This window comes from Ixodes scapularis, unplaced genomic scaffold (genome assembly GCF_016920785.2).
Source record: "Ixodes scapularis isolate PalLabHiFi unplaced genomic scaffold, ASM1692078v2 PGA_scaffold2__306_contigs__length_199485367, whole genome shotgun sequence".
NCBI classification, from domain to species: Eukaryota; Metazoa; Arthropoda; class Arachnida; order Ixodida; family Ixodidae; genus Ixodes; species Ixodes scapularis.
The window spans coordinates 197912837-197928819 of NW_024609857.1; the positions used below are offsets into that span (position 1 = coordinate 197912837).

Genomic DNA, 15983 nt, shown 5'->3' on the forward strand with positions numbered 1-15983 from the left:
CGACATTCCACTAACTTGTTCTAATGTTGTTGTTTTCCCACATTCTTCACTCTCTCTCTCTCTTCTCTCCCCCCCCCCCCCCCCCCCCTCCTCGGCATCACTGATTTTTTTTCATAACGCAGAGAGCTTATTAGGGGCTGAAAAGACGACCTGAACGTCGTAACGTTCCGCTAGTTTTTTGAAGTTATGGGAAACAGCGGGAATATAAAAGATTACGGCAGGTCTTATTTTTTGCGTTCACGAATATTTTTTACGATACGGCTTGTATGCTCCAAGCGAAACTTCCCACGAAAAAAAAAATCCTGTAGCGCAATATAAACGTCGCGAAACACATTTTAACTTAAAAGCGATTTCTAAATTAGCTTCTACTTCGAGACGTCGACCACGAAAAGTACTTCAGTTTTGGAATCACTCAAATGGCTCTCAAAATGAAAAAAAAAAATATTCGCTACAAAATTCTTTTTTTTTTTTTTAAGTTGCTTTGGTGATAGACGTGTTATATAAAAACATTACAAAATATTCCTCACGAATTGCGTGTCCTTTAAAATAAAACGGAGCAATTTTCTTCACCATATCAAAAATAGTGTTTCCTTTGTAAACAAGACCAAAAAAAAAATTACCAGGCACTATTATATTTTATTTTTGCCGTTACCAATCTCAAAAACGACGCTTTGTATAGAAATATATCTCGAGCTCAGAAATTATACAATTTCAAGCAAGAGTGACTTTATGACGTGACCATCCAAACCTCTGATGTTTTAGTGTCAGGCCAATTCTTCAGTGGCAAGATATTCCTCGAAAGGGTCGTTGGTTGTGATGTTGAGTACCTCCAATTATCACGCCCTGTATAACTGTATCGTTCTCAGATGTCTAATATGTTCTCTTCGTCTTAGATCATTTGCCTTGCCTAGACTTTAAGATTATTTGTCTGGCGTCTAGGCTTTAAGATAATTTGTCTGACGACAAATTCCGCTCAATATTTGAGCTGAAAAGCGGCTGTTTAAAAATTCATCTTCTCGCAACATTGCCGCGTGCTTGCTAAGCAATTTGTTTGCCTTTTGGGGGGCACACAACAATGTAAATATACGTGAATGTTTTTTTTTTATATATAGTACAGTGATTAACACTGCTAAACGGTATAAACTTCACACAAAGCTCTCAAGAATAGGAGTGCACAATTTCGGGTGGTTTAATAGAGCCTTCCGCATCAAATTACACGTTTTGTTGTTAATATACACCTTAGTACAAAATACAATACTGATTTCGGTCTCTATTAGTCGCGTTCAATCTGGACTATGCAGACACCAGAGAGTTGTTTATTGATTTAGGCGTTGGTACATGAGAAGCAGCATCATCCAAGCTTCTCTCCTATTTGAACGCATATGTCCCGCTCGACAGTTCCCACCTCGTACCAGCCCAAGACGGAAAAGGTTAATAAGCCAGATTTGTTTTCCTAGTGAGGTTAGGAGACTGGAGTGATCCCTCCTCAGAACCGACACTCTGTCGACCGAGTGGGCTCTTCGGGGCTTTTGAATGCGGTCTTGCTTTCTTCCCGCAGCTGACTCAGGTCTGCTGTCATCTGGAGCGTGCACTCGGGCAGCTATAGTTGACCACCTGTCAATCACTTGGTCCGCCATCGAAGCTCGCAAGCTCACACGCGTCGTGTGCTCACACGCCACGATTCACGACGGCCCCTGGCCTCAGCCAGTTAGTATACATCGGCACCATCCGTGTCGTCGTAAAAAGAAAGAGGCAGAGAAAATGAATTTGCGACACTTTCAAAAGAAAGCCCGGAAGCTCGCCAAGAAACGGTCAAATTAAGAAATAAAATTACGGCGAAATTATTTATTTTTGCGGAAGTATTGAGCTGGTTTTGTCTTGTCCCGTCCTTTCTACGTTTGTTCCCGTAAATTCAAGCTCCCCTGTCACGAATATGTACCAACTAAATCAACTAAAGCCTGCGACCCAATTGGAATATTGGAACATTTACGTTCCACTATTGTTGGTGGCAGGTTAAGAGTTCAGGGCATGCTCCTCCTTCCTCGTTCCACCTTCGCAGAGCGAACATCAGAAAGGAGGCCTCCTCCTCTCCAGCGTTCGTTCTGCTCAAGTGGGGAGAGGTAGAAGAAGGTTTTCCCGAATTCTTTTTAACCTTTTATCCTAGAAGAAAAAAGGTTTTCGTTTTGTTTTGTTGTTGTTGTTATTTTGTTGTTTTTTCCTTGTAAGCACGAAATTATTTTTTATCACGTTTGAGTGCAACAAAAAACAAAACCATCATAGTTACTTATGAGGCACTTAAATGTAAAGACAAAACTTAAGAAAGAAAGAAGAGAGAAGAAATCTTTGTGTGGCGGACGTTCCCATTTTCCGTAGTGGGATATTTGCCCCACTTTTAATGGTTTCATTGAGTGCAGGTCGTTTAGGGACGTCGTTTCGATCCGTTCAATTTGGAAGAGGTCATCTGGGGCGTATATGGTCATTTTTCTAGACGTGATTAAAAGCAGCGCACAAAGAACAGGACAAGAAAGGAAGACACATGGAGCACACAAGCGTCGAGGGACGCATACACATAGCGCCTGGAATTTCGGAGCACATCGGAAACGATGAAACTTGGGGGCTGGTTGTATGTTCAGCGCTAACTGTAGTTTCACTTTTTCGGTTCGGTCTGGAACCGTCTATTTTTCTCTTATTTGGATATAACTTGGTATTTTTACCTTCAACTTCTTCGTCGTGATGATGGCTGCACCGATGATTTGTGCTCTCTGTTCCGAATCTACGCCAAATGACGGTCGTTTTATAAAATGTGTAGATATCACGAAAGCATATCATTTGGAAAGAAGTGCTCTGGTATTATTTGAAAGCACCTTTGATTGTATGACCGCATGACAACCTGAGAAAAAGAGCTGTCTAGCCTGTGGGGGAGGGGCCACAAAGTCTACCACTGAAGGCGAGCTTATGCCATCTCAGGTCAAGTTAAGCTCGTTCGTGTAGCACTCTCGGCTGTCAATCAAAAACTCGACATTCTACTTTTGTGGAAGGATAGTTTTGTTGCTCTACACGAGCTACACCCAAGCATCGATGCGCTTTTATCACTGAAGGAGACAGTTGAGACAATGCGGCTCACCATCAGTGAGATGAAGACTTGAATTCTACATTTCATATGATCCGCTAGGGTTGTCAGAAAAGACCAAAGACAAAATTACCCAAGGACTTCAATGTGAAACGATCACATTGCGATCTGTCGTAGCAGAGCAGACATGTGAAATCCGACAGCTCGAATGAAACCACAATAAGTCAGATTAAGCAAACTGTCTCTCTAACTTAAAGAAACACGGAATACCAGTTTCGGCTCAGGAAAACATCGTGAATACGAAGACAAACCTTGCAGGACAACTGGGCTTGGAGGGCTTTGAACCCGCGTATATGGTGGCGGCTCATCGACTGCCGGCAGAAACTGGTGCAGTCCCTTCCATCCTTCTCCACAATCTCCCAAAAAGAACGCGGGATGGCTTGCCGTGGACGCCTCTGTTCCATGCGTCAGGACGATTCTCAACCTAGGATATACTTTACTCATAACTTAACAGAAGCCAACAGAAAGTTCTTTTTGAGGGCGCGAACTTGTGGAAAACAAAAAAGTTTCAATTGTGTATGGGTGCAGTGCGGTAACTTTTTCGCAAAAATAAAATCCAGGGTTTTCCGCTCCTTCGGATCATAAACACTGGTGCACTGGAGCAAACCACCGAGGCGTCTATGAGCTGTTTTTTAGCTCAAACCTTAGAATCATTTAAAGACACTTCCAAGACAAGGGCATCGATTTCACATTATTACATGTTAATATCCGGAGCGTTCGAAAGCACTGGATGGAATTTCAGCAAGTCACTGACTGCGTGTGTCCAATCGCCTATTTGTTTGTGCTCGCTAAAATTAATATTCCTAATAACGATGCAATTTTTTTGGTCGGTGTTTAATAGCTATTTTTATACACCTGTCAAAAAGCGCGGTGGTGATCTTGCGAAATTTATAAAATCGAATTGTTTTCTTTTCCGGAGATAAAGTTAACATTCCCATCATCTGAGAAAATACTAACTTCATTCCATCATTTGCACTTGCTAGTTTCCTATAGACAGCTTTCTGAAAATAAGTATGATTTTCTTTCCTACATGCAACACTGTATCCAAACTTTGCCTGATAATTCGACCCTCCGTATTGTAGGTGATTTAATCACTGACATAACGAAACCTTCAAAAGCACTGATTTGTGTATATCCAACTATTTTGCAGATGACAGAATAGAACCCGCTATTCTCAGCCCTGCAAGAGAGGATTTCCTGGGAGAGATATTTTTTCATATCATCGATTGCCATATTAATTTAAGATCTTCGGCGTCAACAAGCGCAGCAGTCATCTCACACAATTTATCGGACACTTATTTTATAGGATATCATTTGGAATTCCACGGAGATGCATTGTTACCAGTTTCCAACAAAAATCAACGGGTTAAAATTGTTGATGTTTATCAATTTCACAACTGGCATTCATTTAACCAATCCGTGTCCCATTCTCGTATTGCCTCACAAAAATGACTACACTGAAGCAAAAAAGAATCTAAACTGGTTAAATAACAAAATACTGGGTGCTGCAAAACTTTAATAAACTGCCTTCAAGCGATGCCGTCGGTCGCCACAACTCCGGCCTTATAGCCGAATTCAGAACCGTCCGGGACTGTGTCAGCGGGCTAATTCGCTCGGCTAAACGGCTGTACTTTCACAAGCAGTTCTCGGAGCGTAGATCCAACCCGATTAAAACCTGACTGTTGATCAACGAGTTACATGGAGTTTCCGTCCCCGCGCGTACAAAATTTCGACAACGCCCTGGGGCCTGTGTCGCTGGCTACGGTCGGTAATTTCAACAACGCATTTGCTTCGTTGTCAGGAAGATCCCGACAAAGCGCTACGTCGTCTTTTTCTCTCCCCACTCCAAACTCAGCTTTCGCATTTCGTCCTCAAATGACAATTCACGACCTGAAATCAATAATATTAGGCTTCAAACCAATTACTGATTTACAATGGGATCTGACTTAGCGATATTCATTGAAATATTAGGCACTTACAAGACACATTTTTTATTATGTTCAATACAAGAATTGAGTAAATATCTACACCAATTAAATTAAAAGACTGGCATTGTTAAACCTCTCTTTAAGAGAAGTCACCGTGGCTAGGTAGAAAGCTATCGGCCGATATCTGTTCCACATACCCTGCTAAAATATTGAAAAACGTTATTTTCATTTGTATGTCTTATTTTCTAGACAAATATAACATTATATTCCACCCAATACGGTTTTGTGCCGGTACGTGGGACAGAATTCCCCCTTCTTGATTTACTATCTGACGACTTGAATTTAGGTTTCGAAATTAATCTGTTTTTATGCCTGCTTTCTCGGTGCCAGAAAGTCGTTAACGAGTCATCTCTCCTATTCAAGGGAAACGGGAATGCCCCAGGAACGTTCTTAAGAACTAATGCCTGGATGGCCCCATACTCTTACCGATATAAATTCTTCGATAGGAAAATTGGTATGTTTTCGCAATCCCCTTAAAGTTGTTGACCAAAATATTCATCTATACCTCTATAGCTCACATTGTGTCACCTGCCATTGTACCCCAATATTTCTCTCAGACACACTGAAATATCGAGGTGTTATTTCCGATTCTGATATATCCTTGAATTCACACCTTGCAGGACTGTGTTCTAAGTTCAGTAGCACCCTTTTGTTAATGTATACAATCAAGACGTTCCTTCCTTTTTAATTTCTGAATGCTTATAGTTCCCTCGTTGGCATATGGCACTCTCCTGTAGTATAAAATGTTTTGGGAAAATGCTCGAAATTATGGAGGTGCAAAGTAAAAAAAAAACATTTTAAAGGAATGCTACCTACTGTTTACTACGAACCGGTTACTTCTTATTTGGATATATTTCAGATATTATCTATGCCCAACTTCCAATCTTTCTTTGTTGAAACGATAGTCCTTGGCCAGTACTGGAATGACGACTTTAAAACGCTTGTGCCTGAACATTCGACAGCTACGAACAGCTTAACGATACCTTGTCCTCGTATGTTGCACCCCTCATGGTAAGAACCGGCAGTCATTCTACCTTAGTCAAATTATTATTTCCTTACCTAGAACTTTCCCTGATTTCACTCCAAGATTTGACTTTGAGTGTATTGTCGCGAAGTGTTGCTCGCGCGAGTATTTAGTCTAGCTTCACTTTATGTTTTTGCCTTCTCCGAGAGTTCTTTCCGTCTACACGGGACGGCTCATGGCTTCCACCGGAGTCGGGGGGCCCCGAATGGGGGCGAACGTGAACGCTGTAACGCTACACTTAGTTTACAGAACCCCGCGTTGGAAACGTTTTGTCTTGCGTATGTCTGCATTTGGGATATCTACTTCCGAGGTGGTTTTGCGCTGTGTATGTGTAACTTCTTCGTCTACGTACGAATGTGCTTTCTGTTGCTTATGGCTGCTCTTGTGAGCTTCGTTTGGAATGTGTTCTGTCTCGTATATGCGCGTGTTTTTGGAATGTTCGTATTTGCTTTGGGCTCCGAGCCTTTTGATTGGTGCTAAGAAAACCCCTCTTGATTGGTCCTTCCAAACCTCTCTGATTGGTGAACTGGAGGACCCCAGAATGCTGCTGAACTCAATATAAGCGGCCACCGAAGGGCGATCCTCCGGGGTCGGTAGGTTCATCTAATCATCATCACCCTTCACTTCCCCCCCCCCCCCCTCCCCCCACCCCCTCCCTTATCCCCCCGCCTACCTTGAGGCCCTCCAGCCAGAAGGCAGATATTCAATAAACGTATTAACCAACCAACCGTAAAAGACTTGGCTCCTGGATACCAAGCCTTGGACATCACCCTGCCTCTGGAAAACCAACCTGCACGTCCGACCCCCCTTCGGCTGTGGAGCCGTCCGCCCGCTAGCTCGGAAACTTGGTCCCCCTTACGGCGGTGGAGGAGTTCGGCTCGCCCGCCTTTTTGGGGAACCTTGTTTGTCGAGTTTGGCTGTGGTTGGGGCCCCTGCTGAGGGTGTGTGTGGTCAGGGAGGACGGCAGGGAAAGTTTCCTTAGGTTAAAATTATTTCCCCCAAAGTCTAATTTCTTATGTGTGTATTTTAATGTTTAACTTTATGCCAGTTGTTTATTAAATCTTTATTGGGACTAACCGAACGAAGTCTAAAAAGGCCCCATTCTATGTGACAGTATAGTGACCGTGAAAAGAAGGCATGCATCAATGAGACGTTGTATCAATAACCAAAACGCATTGTTGAAATTAATGGTTTCCCTGCATCCAGCTAATATAAAAACCGCGCCTAAAAAGCACAAAGACGCAGACAAAAGGAAACAGGACGAGGCGCACTCTCAACTGAAGTTTATTGAATATTGACAAGTTAATATAGCCACAAAAACCTTGTCAATTTTACCTATCCAGCCCATGTTTTCAAAATTCAAACTCATCTGTAGATAGAGATAGGGACGTGTCACTTATACATTTCTTCTTCCTGGTCTATAGTTTCAAATGCCTCGTGTAGTTCTCGCGACACTTTATCTTTGTACCTAGCCGAAATCTTAGTGTCACTGAAGGCCGGGGTGCACGAGCATCTATTACGAAAATTGCAAGATGCCCTGAAGGCGTCGTTCTTCTGGAGACAGCGTGCTCGCGGGTGCGATCATTAACGCGCCTGCCCGTCTGGCTCACGGATGTCATCCCGTCATGGGAATTTCGTTGACGACGCCAGTGGTGCATTCGACGTAAGTACTTATTTCGGTGTTTAGTAGTGCACGGATCTGAAGACGGCTGTGAAGAATTTATCTGGCGACAAAGTCCCGCCATCTTATTGGGCGCTGAAAAAACTACCGAACTACAGCGCTGGGCCACCTTTTTTAGATTGTGCGTGACATTGTGCATATATGGAATGATAACAGACCTCAAAGTCGGTCTATCGCTGTTTGATTTCTAATTACCCTCAATCTTTTTATTAAGCTTTCTGCCACCTCAACCAAAGATCTCAGCCGAAAAGCAGCCTTCTGCAGGCCCTCTATCTGCCCTTCAAAGCTGCCTTGCGCACTGTGCCAACAAGACTTTTTGAGGGAAGCCCCCAGGCACGAACTGGCTACGCCCCTTTTCATAACCTTCGAATGGGCAGATTCAAAAGGAAGGGTGCTCTTCTTTGTTCGAGGCGCATACTTCCAATAAACAAGGTTCCCAAAAACGATAGCTCGAGGTCCAAGAACTGCAGTGTACCCTCTTTTGGTAATTCATGCGTAAATGTCAACCTGGAGCAACACAATTTAAACACTTCTAGCAACTGAGATACTTCACTGCTATGGAGCCCGCCGAGTGCCTAAGGATGAAGAAATCGTCAACTTATCTAAAGATCTTAACATTGTCATCATTCAAAATTTTCAATGCAATGTGTTTTTTTTCTGTTCTTGTTTTTTTCACAGATGCTTAAAAAAAGTTACACAAAACAGGTGCAGCACTGAACCCGATGCAAATGCCCTCTCTTTGCACATGAAAGCTTCCTTCGAAGGATACAAACGTATGTTTTAAGTAAAAACCCAGGACCTCAAGAAAGCTAATAACATTGATGCCCGAAGAATAGACCGATCTCAGTAAGCGTTTGGCGCATGCGTGACGCCGCCATAACTTTAGTTCACAAGAGGCAGGCGACCGTGCACGCGAGGGCTCGTGCCATCTTATGCTCTACACGCGCAGAGCTCCAGCGAGGTTGTCGCACGTGCCTAAAGACTAAAGTTCCCTCGATCTGGCTGGTGAGATCGGTCTATTCTGGAATGCGACAACTCCGTTCTGGTCTATGCGTAGTCTCACAGCCGAGGATAGAGGTTCATAAGGAATCGAGTAAAACAATTTCTCGACGTCGATGAAAAACCCAGCGCGCATACACTGCCCCCCTCCCTCAAACATTCAATGACGTATTCCGAATTCCGCACAATGAACGGGCGCAGCTCAAGCGCGCACAAATGCTTGCGCAGAAAATTACCCATGCGAAACTGCCAAGCGCCTCTTCCCGTAACAATGGCCTTGAAGGGAATTTCAAGCTCATGTTTTTTGCAGTAAAATTATTTTTTAGTGCTAAAACAGATAAGCTTGAAATTCCCTTCAGGCCATTGTTACGGAAAGAGGGGCTTGACAGTTTCGCATGGGTAATTTTCTGCGCAAACATTTGTGTGCGCCTGAGCTGCAAGGCTCGTTCATTGTGTGGAATTTAGAATACGTCGTTGAATTTTTGAGGGAGGGGAGCAACGTATGCGCGCTGGGTTTTTCATCGACGTCGAGGAATTGTTTCACTCGATTCCTTATGAACCTCTATCCTCGGCTGTGAGACTATGCATAGACCAGAACGGAGTTGTTGCCTTCCAGAATTCTTCGGGCATCAATGTTGATAGCTTTCTTGAGCTCCTGGGTTTTTACTTAAAACACACGTTTGTATATTTCGAAGGGAGCCTTTGTGTGCAAAGAAAAGGCATTTGTATCGGGTCCAGTGTTGCACCTGTTTTGTGTAACCTTTTTTTGAGCAGCTGTGAAAAAAACATTGCCTTGAAAATTTCGGACGGTGACAATATTAAGATATTTAGATACGTTGACGATTTCCTCATCCTCAGCCGCTCGGCGGGGCTCCATAGCTGTGAAGTATCTCAGATGCTAGACGTGTTTAAATTGTGTTGCTCCGGGTTGACATTTACGCATCATCATCATCATTTATTAAATCTTGAAGGCCCTTATGGGCATTACACAAGGTGGGGGTATCCTGCTGAAGAAATATTATATAAAGGAACAAACAAAAAGTGGGTTACATACTGGAGAACATTGTTATATAAAGCAGCAAAAACAGAAAAACGCATGAATTGTCAAAAGAAAGTACACTGCAATTCTGGGACCTCGAGCCATCGTTTTGGGGGGATCATGCTTGTTGGAAGTATGCGCCTCGAACAAAGAAGGGCATCCTTCCTTTTTAATTCCGCCCATTCGAAGGTTGTGAAAAGGGGCGTGTTCGTGCCTGGGGGCTTCCCTCAGAAAGTCATGTTGGCAGAGTGCGCAAGGCAGCTTTGAGGGGCAAATAGAGCGCATGCAGAAGGCTGCTTTTCCGCTTAGATCTTTGATTGAGGTGACAGAAAGCTTAAAAAACGATTAAAGGTAATCAAAAATTGAACAGTGATAGACCGACTTCGAGGCCTGTTGTCATTACATATGTGCAGAATGTCACGCACAATCTAAAAATAGCGCTCCTTCTGTCTCCCTCGTCCTTTCTTCCTTGTTGTTTTGCGCTATATATTCTCACGATGGACAATCAACTAGACCGCCAGATCATGTTACTAAAAAAAGGTAGCCCAGCGCTACAATGTTCCGCAGTAAAGTTTGGAGGTGGGCTAGTCGGTGGTGCATTGTAAACATATAAGTAAAGTAGCGCAAGAAACACAAGGACAAGTAGAAGAAGGGCCGCGCGCGAGACAGGTACGCACAAAGCTTTAGGACTCGCGCTGTAGTTTTGCCTTTGCTCAGACCTGAGGTGAAAAAAATGTATAGTTATATATTTCTCTACTATTTACTTTCCTCTTTGATTTTTTTTTTTTTTTTGTAATGGTATACTTTTTGTTAGAAATTCTTTTGATGGCACATTAGTGAAGATGTCCTACATGTTGAATTCTTCTTCTTTTTACTTCCTTGTCTTCTTGTGTGGTTGTGTTTTAAGAGACGAAAAAGAGTAAGTCGTGAGTCAGCGCTGTGTCTGTATCCCTTCTCCTACTTGTCATTGTGTTCGTTTGCGCTGTTTTATTTATATGTTGACTACAATGTTCCGGTAGTTTTTTCAGCACCCAATAAGGTGGCGGGACTTCGTCGCTAGATAAATTATTCACAGCCGTCTTCAGACCCGTGCACTACTAAACACCGAAATAAGCACTTAGTCGAATGCGCTACTGGCGTCGCCTACGAAATCCCTATGGCATATGGGATGACCTACGTGGGCCAGACGGGCAAGTGCGTTAATGATCGCACCCGCGAGCACGCTGCCTCTACAAGAACGACGCCTTCAGGGCATTTTGCAATTCATTGCAATAGATGGTCGTGCACCCCGGCCTTTAAAGACACTAAGATTTTGGCTAGATACAAAGATGAAGTGTCGCGAGAATTACACGAGGCATTTGAAATTAGGACCAGGGAGAAGAAATGTATAAGTGACACGTCCTTATCTTTATCTACAGATGAGTTTGAACTTTTGAAACCTGGGCTGAATAGATAAAATTAACAAGGTTTTTTGGCTATATTAACTCGTCAAATTTCAATAAACTTCAGTTGACAGTGCGCATTGTACTGTTTCCCTTCGTCTGTGTCCCTGTGTTTTTTGGCGCAGTTTTTTGTTTGCAATGAACCAACTGGCCCAACTCTCCACTTCATTGCACATAATATAGGGGGCGTAAAGCTCCCTGAAGTTTGCACCCTACTAACACCCCAATAACAAAAGGTGTTAACCCGCTTAAAACACCCTTTATAACCAAGGGTGCGGCGCCAGCCACAACATACATGAAGGGGGTGTAATATTATTCTAAACTCCATCTGTGGAGGGTAGAGTATTTGGAAGCGTCTATCGAAGCACTGCGCAACTACGAGCTGGTACGCAAAGCGTTTGTGTGCTACAACACCGCCCTTCCCCCAAGCGCAACCGTCGAGAGGGTATTCAGGGTCGCAGCAGATGTTTTCACCAGGAAACGTGGTAAAATGACTGACGAACTTTAAGCGACATCTGCCGTTGAAGCTTAACAAAGTGTGAATGATAAAAATACAAAAATATCACCACTTTGAAATGCATTTTTCATTTCGTGTTAAAAAGTTTAGAAATTAAGACAAAAATAATTATTACATTTTGGTAAAATCACGTTTATGATTCACTAATTGATTGCAGTAATCAGTTATATTTTTTGTCAATAAAGTAATTTTATTTTAAGCAGTTGTCTTTTTTTTTCAGTAACGTTTACAAGACTGCGCACGGGCGCTCTGATTGGCAGCCTAAACGTCAAGCACACCCTCACCCTCTTTCGAGTTGCTTTTTAACAAAATCAACAGCGAGGAGAGGGAGCGCAGCCTCGATGCAGACTCTAATCTTTCCCGCGGTTCTGAGTTCCGACCACCAGTCCCGGAGGGAACGGGGGACGCAGCGGAAAACGCGCGCAATCTTGTATACATGGAGGACGACGAAAGTAATCCCTGGAGAAGGGGAACAAGAGGGACAAAGGACAAACATAAATCTCCAAACACAGCTAGGTGACTGGTGAGCGACCGAAAAAATCCGCCTGGTCGAAAAAATAAGCGAGGGTCGCGAAACGCATCTCCGCGGCCGCGTCTGACACGAGAGTCTGGGTCTCCCTTGAACAAGCCAGGCCTGGGCTGGCTGTTCCGCGGCTCCGCAAGTGGCGCTTCGGGATGCTGCCCTTTTCGCAGCAGCAGTGGCTAGTGGATGTTCAGCACGTAAGCACCCGGTTGCATGGGCAAAGGCAGTCCGCGCGTTGCCGATGAACCAGCGCTGAACTTGTCCTAAAGAAACGGCGTGGGGCGAGGACGAGGAAGAGGCAATCCGGCTGACCCGGATCGTAGGCCCGGGGTCGGAGTTAGTCGCAAGTCCAACTGCCTACAGACTTCGAAGTCCTCCAGCCTTTTTGGCACTTGCTTTCGGGAGACTCTGGCAGATGTCCATTTCGAAAATGGGGGCAGCGGGATGGGTTGTACAACTTGACCGCGCTTCGTCTCAAGCGCTGTCGAGTGTGATTCAAAGGGTTGATTTCTGCGTGTGCTATGCGGCACCTGCATTCGTGTTTGCTGTTTTATGGCAAGTACCCCGTCACGTTGTATTCACGTGTCACGTTCGTTCGTGCGTTGCGTCATCAAAATCCGTGCGATGTGTCGCGTCCCGAGGCCACTTTTCGCTCTCAGAAATCGGGGTGTAGGGGGTACACCCCTTGTCCCATATGTAAAACCCCAAAATAGCAATTCGAAGTTCAGTCCACCCACGTCGAAGGGCGGTACCCACTTTCACGAGCGGCTTGATAGTCAAGCGCTACAACTTACAAAAATAACTAATGTACGTATTGAAGGCTAGAGATAAGACAATCAGGGTGTTTTTAGCCCTGCTGCACAACCTCAGTGTTTTTTTTTTTTTTTTTTTTTGTAGTCATTGGCACGGCACCTTAGCTATCTAGTACGCTATATCCAACAGCTATCAAGCCGCTCACAAAAGTTGGTATCGCCAGCTTGACGTCAGTGAACTGAACGTCGAAATGTAGTTTTGGGTTTTTACATATGGGAGAAGGGGTGTACCTTCCTACACCCCCTATTTCCGAGAGTGTTGGAAATAGTATTGGTTTCTTAGTTTTGCAGACTGGTTGCAATGGTCGTTACAAATAAAGTTTTCCTTGCGCTATTTTGCGATTGTTCATTCCTAAGAGGCATTTTCGGCATTTCCGATATTATCAGAGGTAGATAATTCCAATGAGTAGCCAATCATATTGTGTATAGTATTAAACGAGGGCTCGTTTCCCTGCTAACAGTTTGCCCCAAATGTGTTTCTCGTTTTAACGCTTCGCCTAATATTGTTTCTTCATTTGTCAAACGTTAAGGAGTATGTTCTACAAATATATCAAAAACTCGCGAGGAAACTCCTCAAGAAATCGGAAGAAAGTCACTTGACTTGGACGTGATTTATCTGCGACAAAGAAGCAAAAGCAATATTTGATTAAAGAAAGAAGCTTAGACATTGGGTGGCGAATGTCTTAGACGCACATCAAGAACTCGTCAGGAAACTCAACGAGAAATCTAAAGAAAGTCAAATGCGTTCCATGGGATTTGTCAATAACTTTTTATCAGAAACTCGCGAAAAATATTCATGAGTTTGCTGAGCCCGTCGGTCGTGTGGGAAAACCAATTATTGTCAGCGTACCATACTGTTAACCATATAACATATTGTTAAGCAAATATTGTTAGCATGGGTCTAACAATGTTCCTCCTAAGCTGGGACTGCGGTGGAAGCTGAGTCCTCCTTCGACCAGTCCTCCGCCTCTCTTTCGCCACCGTCATTACGCTCCCGCCCGAGAAGCAGAGAGCCGAGTCAGGCGATAGGGGGAGGAGGCTGATTGGTCCGGCGGGCACGTAGCTCCCACTGTATTCTCAGCTTAAGGGTGAACGAAGTATAGTGCTTTATATGCCACAAACTTTTTGCTCGGTTATTTATTCATTTCAAGGCTCGCTTAAGAGTAAACTAACTGACCTGTACCCTAGTTCAATGTTCTTAACATGCCAATTTTATCTCCAATATAATTTTTCCTCGAAGGTTACACCGAGGTATTTGCATTGGTCTACAAATTTTATGCCGATTTGCAGGCATTAAGCTTTACTTGCAAGCTGCCATACCGCGTCGGGAAAACAAAGAGGGAAAATGAAGGAGCCATTATTTCTCACCAGGTTCTTCTGGCGCGCGATGCCTCCGACGCAGAGTCCCTTCTCAGCGTCGGTCTTGGGGCAGCGGGTGCCGTCGGGTCTGATCTCCTCGAAGCGCCCGTGCACGTCGTTGGTGTGCAGCACCGTCATCGTGAAGTCCGCACCATCGGCGCTAACGACGCCAAGCGCCGCCGCAACCAACAACCAGCACACCGGCGCAGCCATGCTTTCCCAGTTGCAATCTCGATGAGGCGCCGCGTGCTTCAAGCCGGCCGCAACGTCTACGAGCGAACAAACGACGCTTGTGTCGTCGGAGTACGCTGGGAATTCCACGGTCTGCGCTGCCTTCCTGAGCCGACTGGCGAGCGCAGCGAGGGAGGGAGGAGCAGAGGCGATGACGTAACGACGACTGGAACTTCGCTGCCGGCATCGACCAGTCGCCGGTGTCCGCGGCGAGCGGCCAGCGCGGCGACGAGCAGTCGGTCAAGCGCCGCCGGCTATCAGCTGGGCGCAAGGGCGGCCGCTCATACCGGCGTGCACCTGATGACGGCGATAGGCTGCCCTAAACGGGACCTTCGCCCCTTCACGGTCATCGGGTACAGGTACAGACGATGCCTCTTCGCGAGGCAGCGCGCTTTACACAAACAGCGGCGGCAGGTGTTCGCTACAGCGCAAACACGAAGATCCAGTCGGGAGAGGAGAACTCGCCACGGCTGCCTTCACATCGAGAACAACAAACGCCGCGCCTGCGTCCGGGAGGAGAAAGTTACTTTTGACTTCCGGATTTGGATTTTAAAGTGACTTTCTCTATTGGCCAGCCCTACTCTGGATTCTTCCGGCACACCATTTTCAAACCTATATTAGTATATGGCGTGAGTGTACGTCTAGGGATATTTGATACGCTATACGCGCATCTCAATTTATATTAATATGAAATATTGGCAAAAGAACATATATAGAGCCAACTCAAACGAATCGAACCCACTTCAAATGGAACGCCAATATCAGGGTTTTTGATGCTACAACACCCATTTACACAAACGTGCGCCCACAATAATAATGGCCTATGTCCATCTCAAGAAACCGGCCTCACCAAGCGGACGGCGCAGGGGCTCGCATTCCGAAAATGGTATCGCCGCCATGCCCTTCTAGTCTTTGCTTTTCTACTTTCCCCGCTGCATAGGGCTGCAATGCACGTACACCATTGTACATATTCGTTTGGGATGCCCGGCGTCGGCTTGGATTCTCCTCTCATGTGTGTGCTTTATGAGAATGTGTATGTGCTTTACGAGAATGTGTGTGCTTTATGAGAAAAACAAAGACGCCTCTACTCGAGCACTCCGGCTGCTCAGACGTCTCACGTAACATGGAAATAAGTGAACATCCAGTTCGATGGCAAAGAACACGAAACTTCGAGAAACCATCGGCTCGGGGTAGAACGACTGATCAGCATCGAGTGTGTAGGTGGGAAACGAATCTTT

The 15983-nt window shown here is 44.8% G+C and overlaps 1 protein-coding gene across 1 annotated transcript in view; it reads right to left on the reverse strand.

Moving 5' to 3' along the window:
• LOC8025706 (protein 5NUC) overlaps positions 1 to 15244 on the reverse strand; it is a 165118-nt gene extending 149874 nt beyond the window's left edge. Inside the window, exon 1 of the mRNA XM_040208991.3 lies at positions 14524 to 15244. Coding sequence (XP_040064925.1) covers positions 14524 to 14727 — 204 coding nt within the window. The 5' untranslated portion in view covers positions 14728 to 15244. The remainder of the gene's footprint in view (positions 1 to 14523) is intronic.
• Between the last annotated feature and the right edge of the window lie 739 nt (positions 15245 to 15983).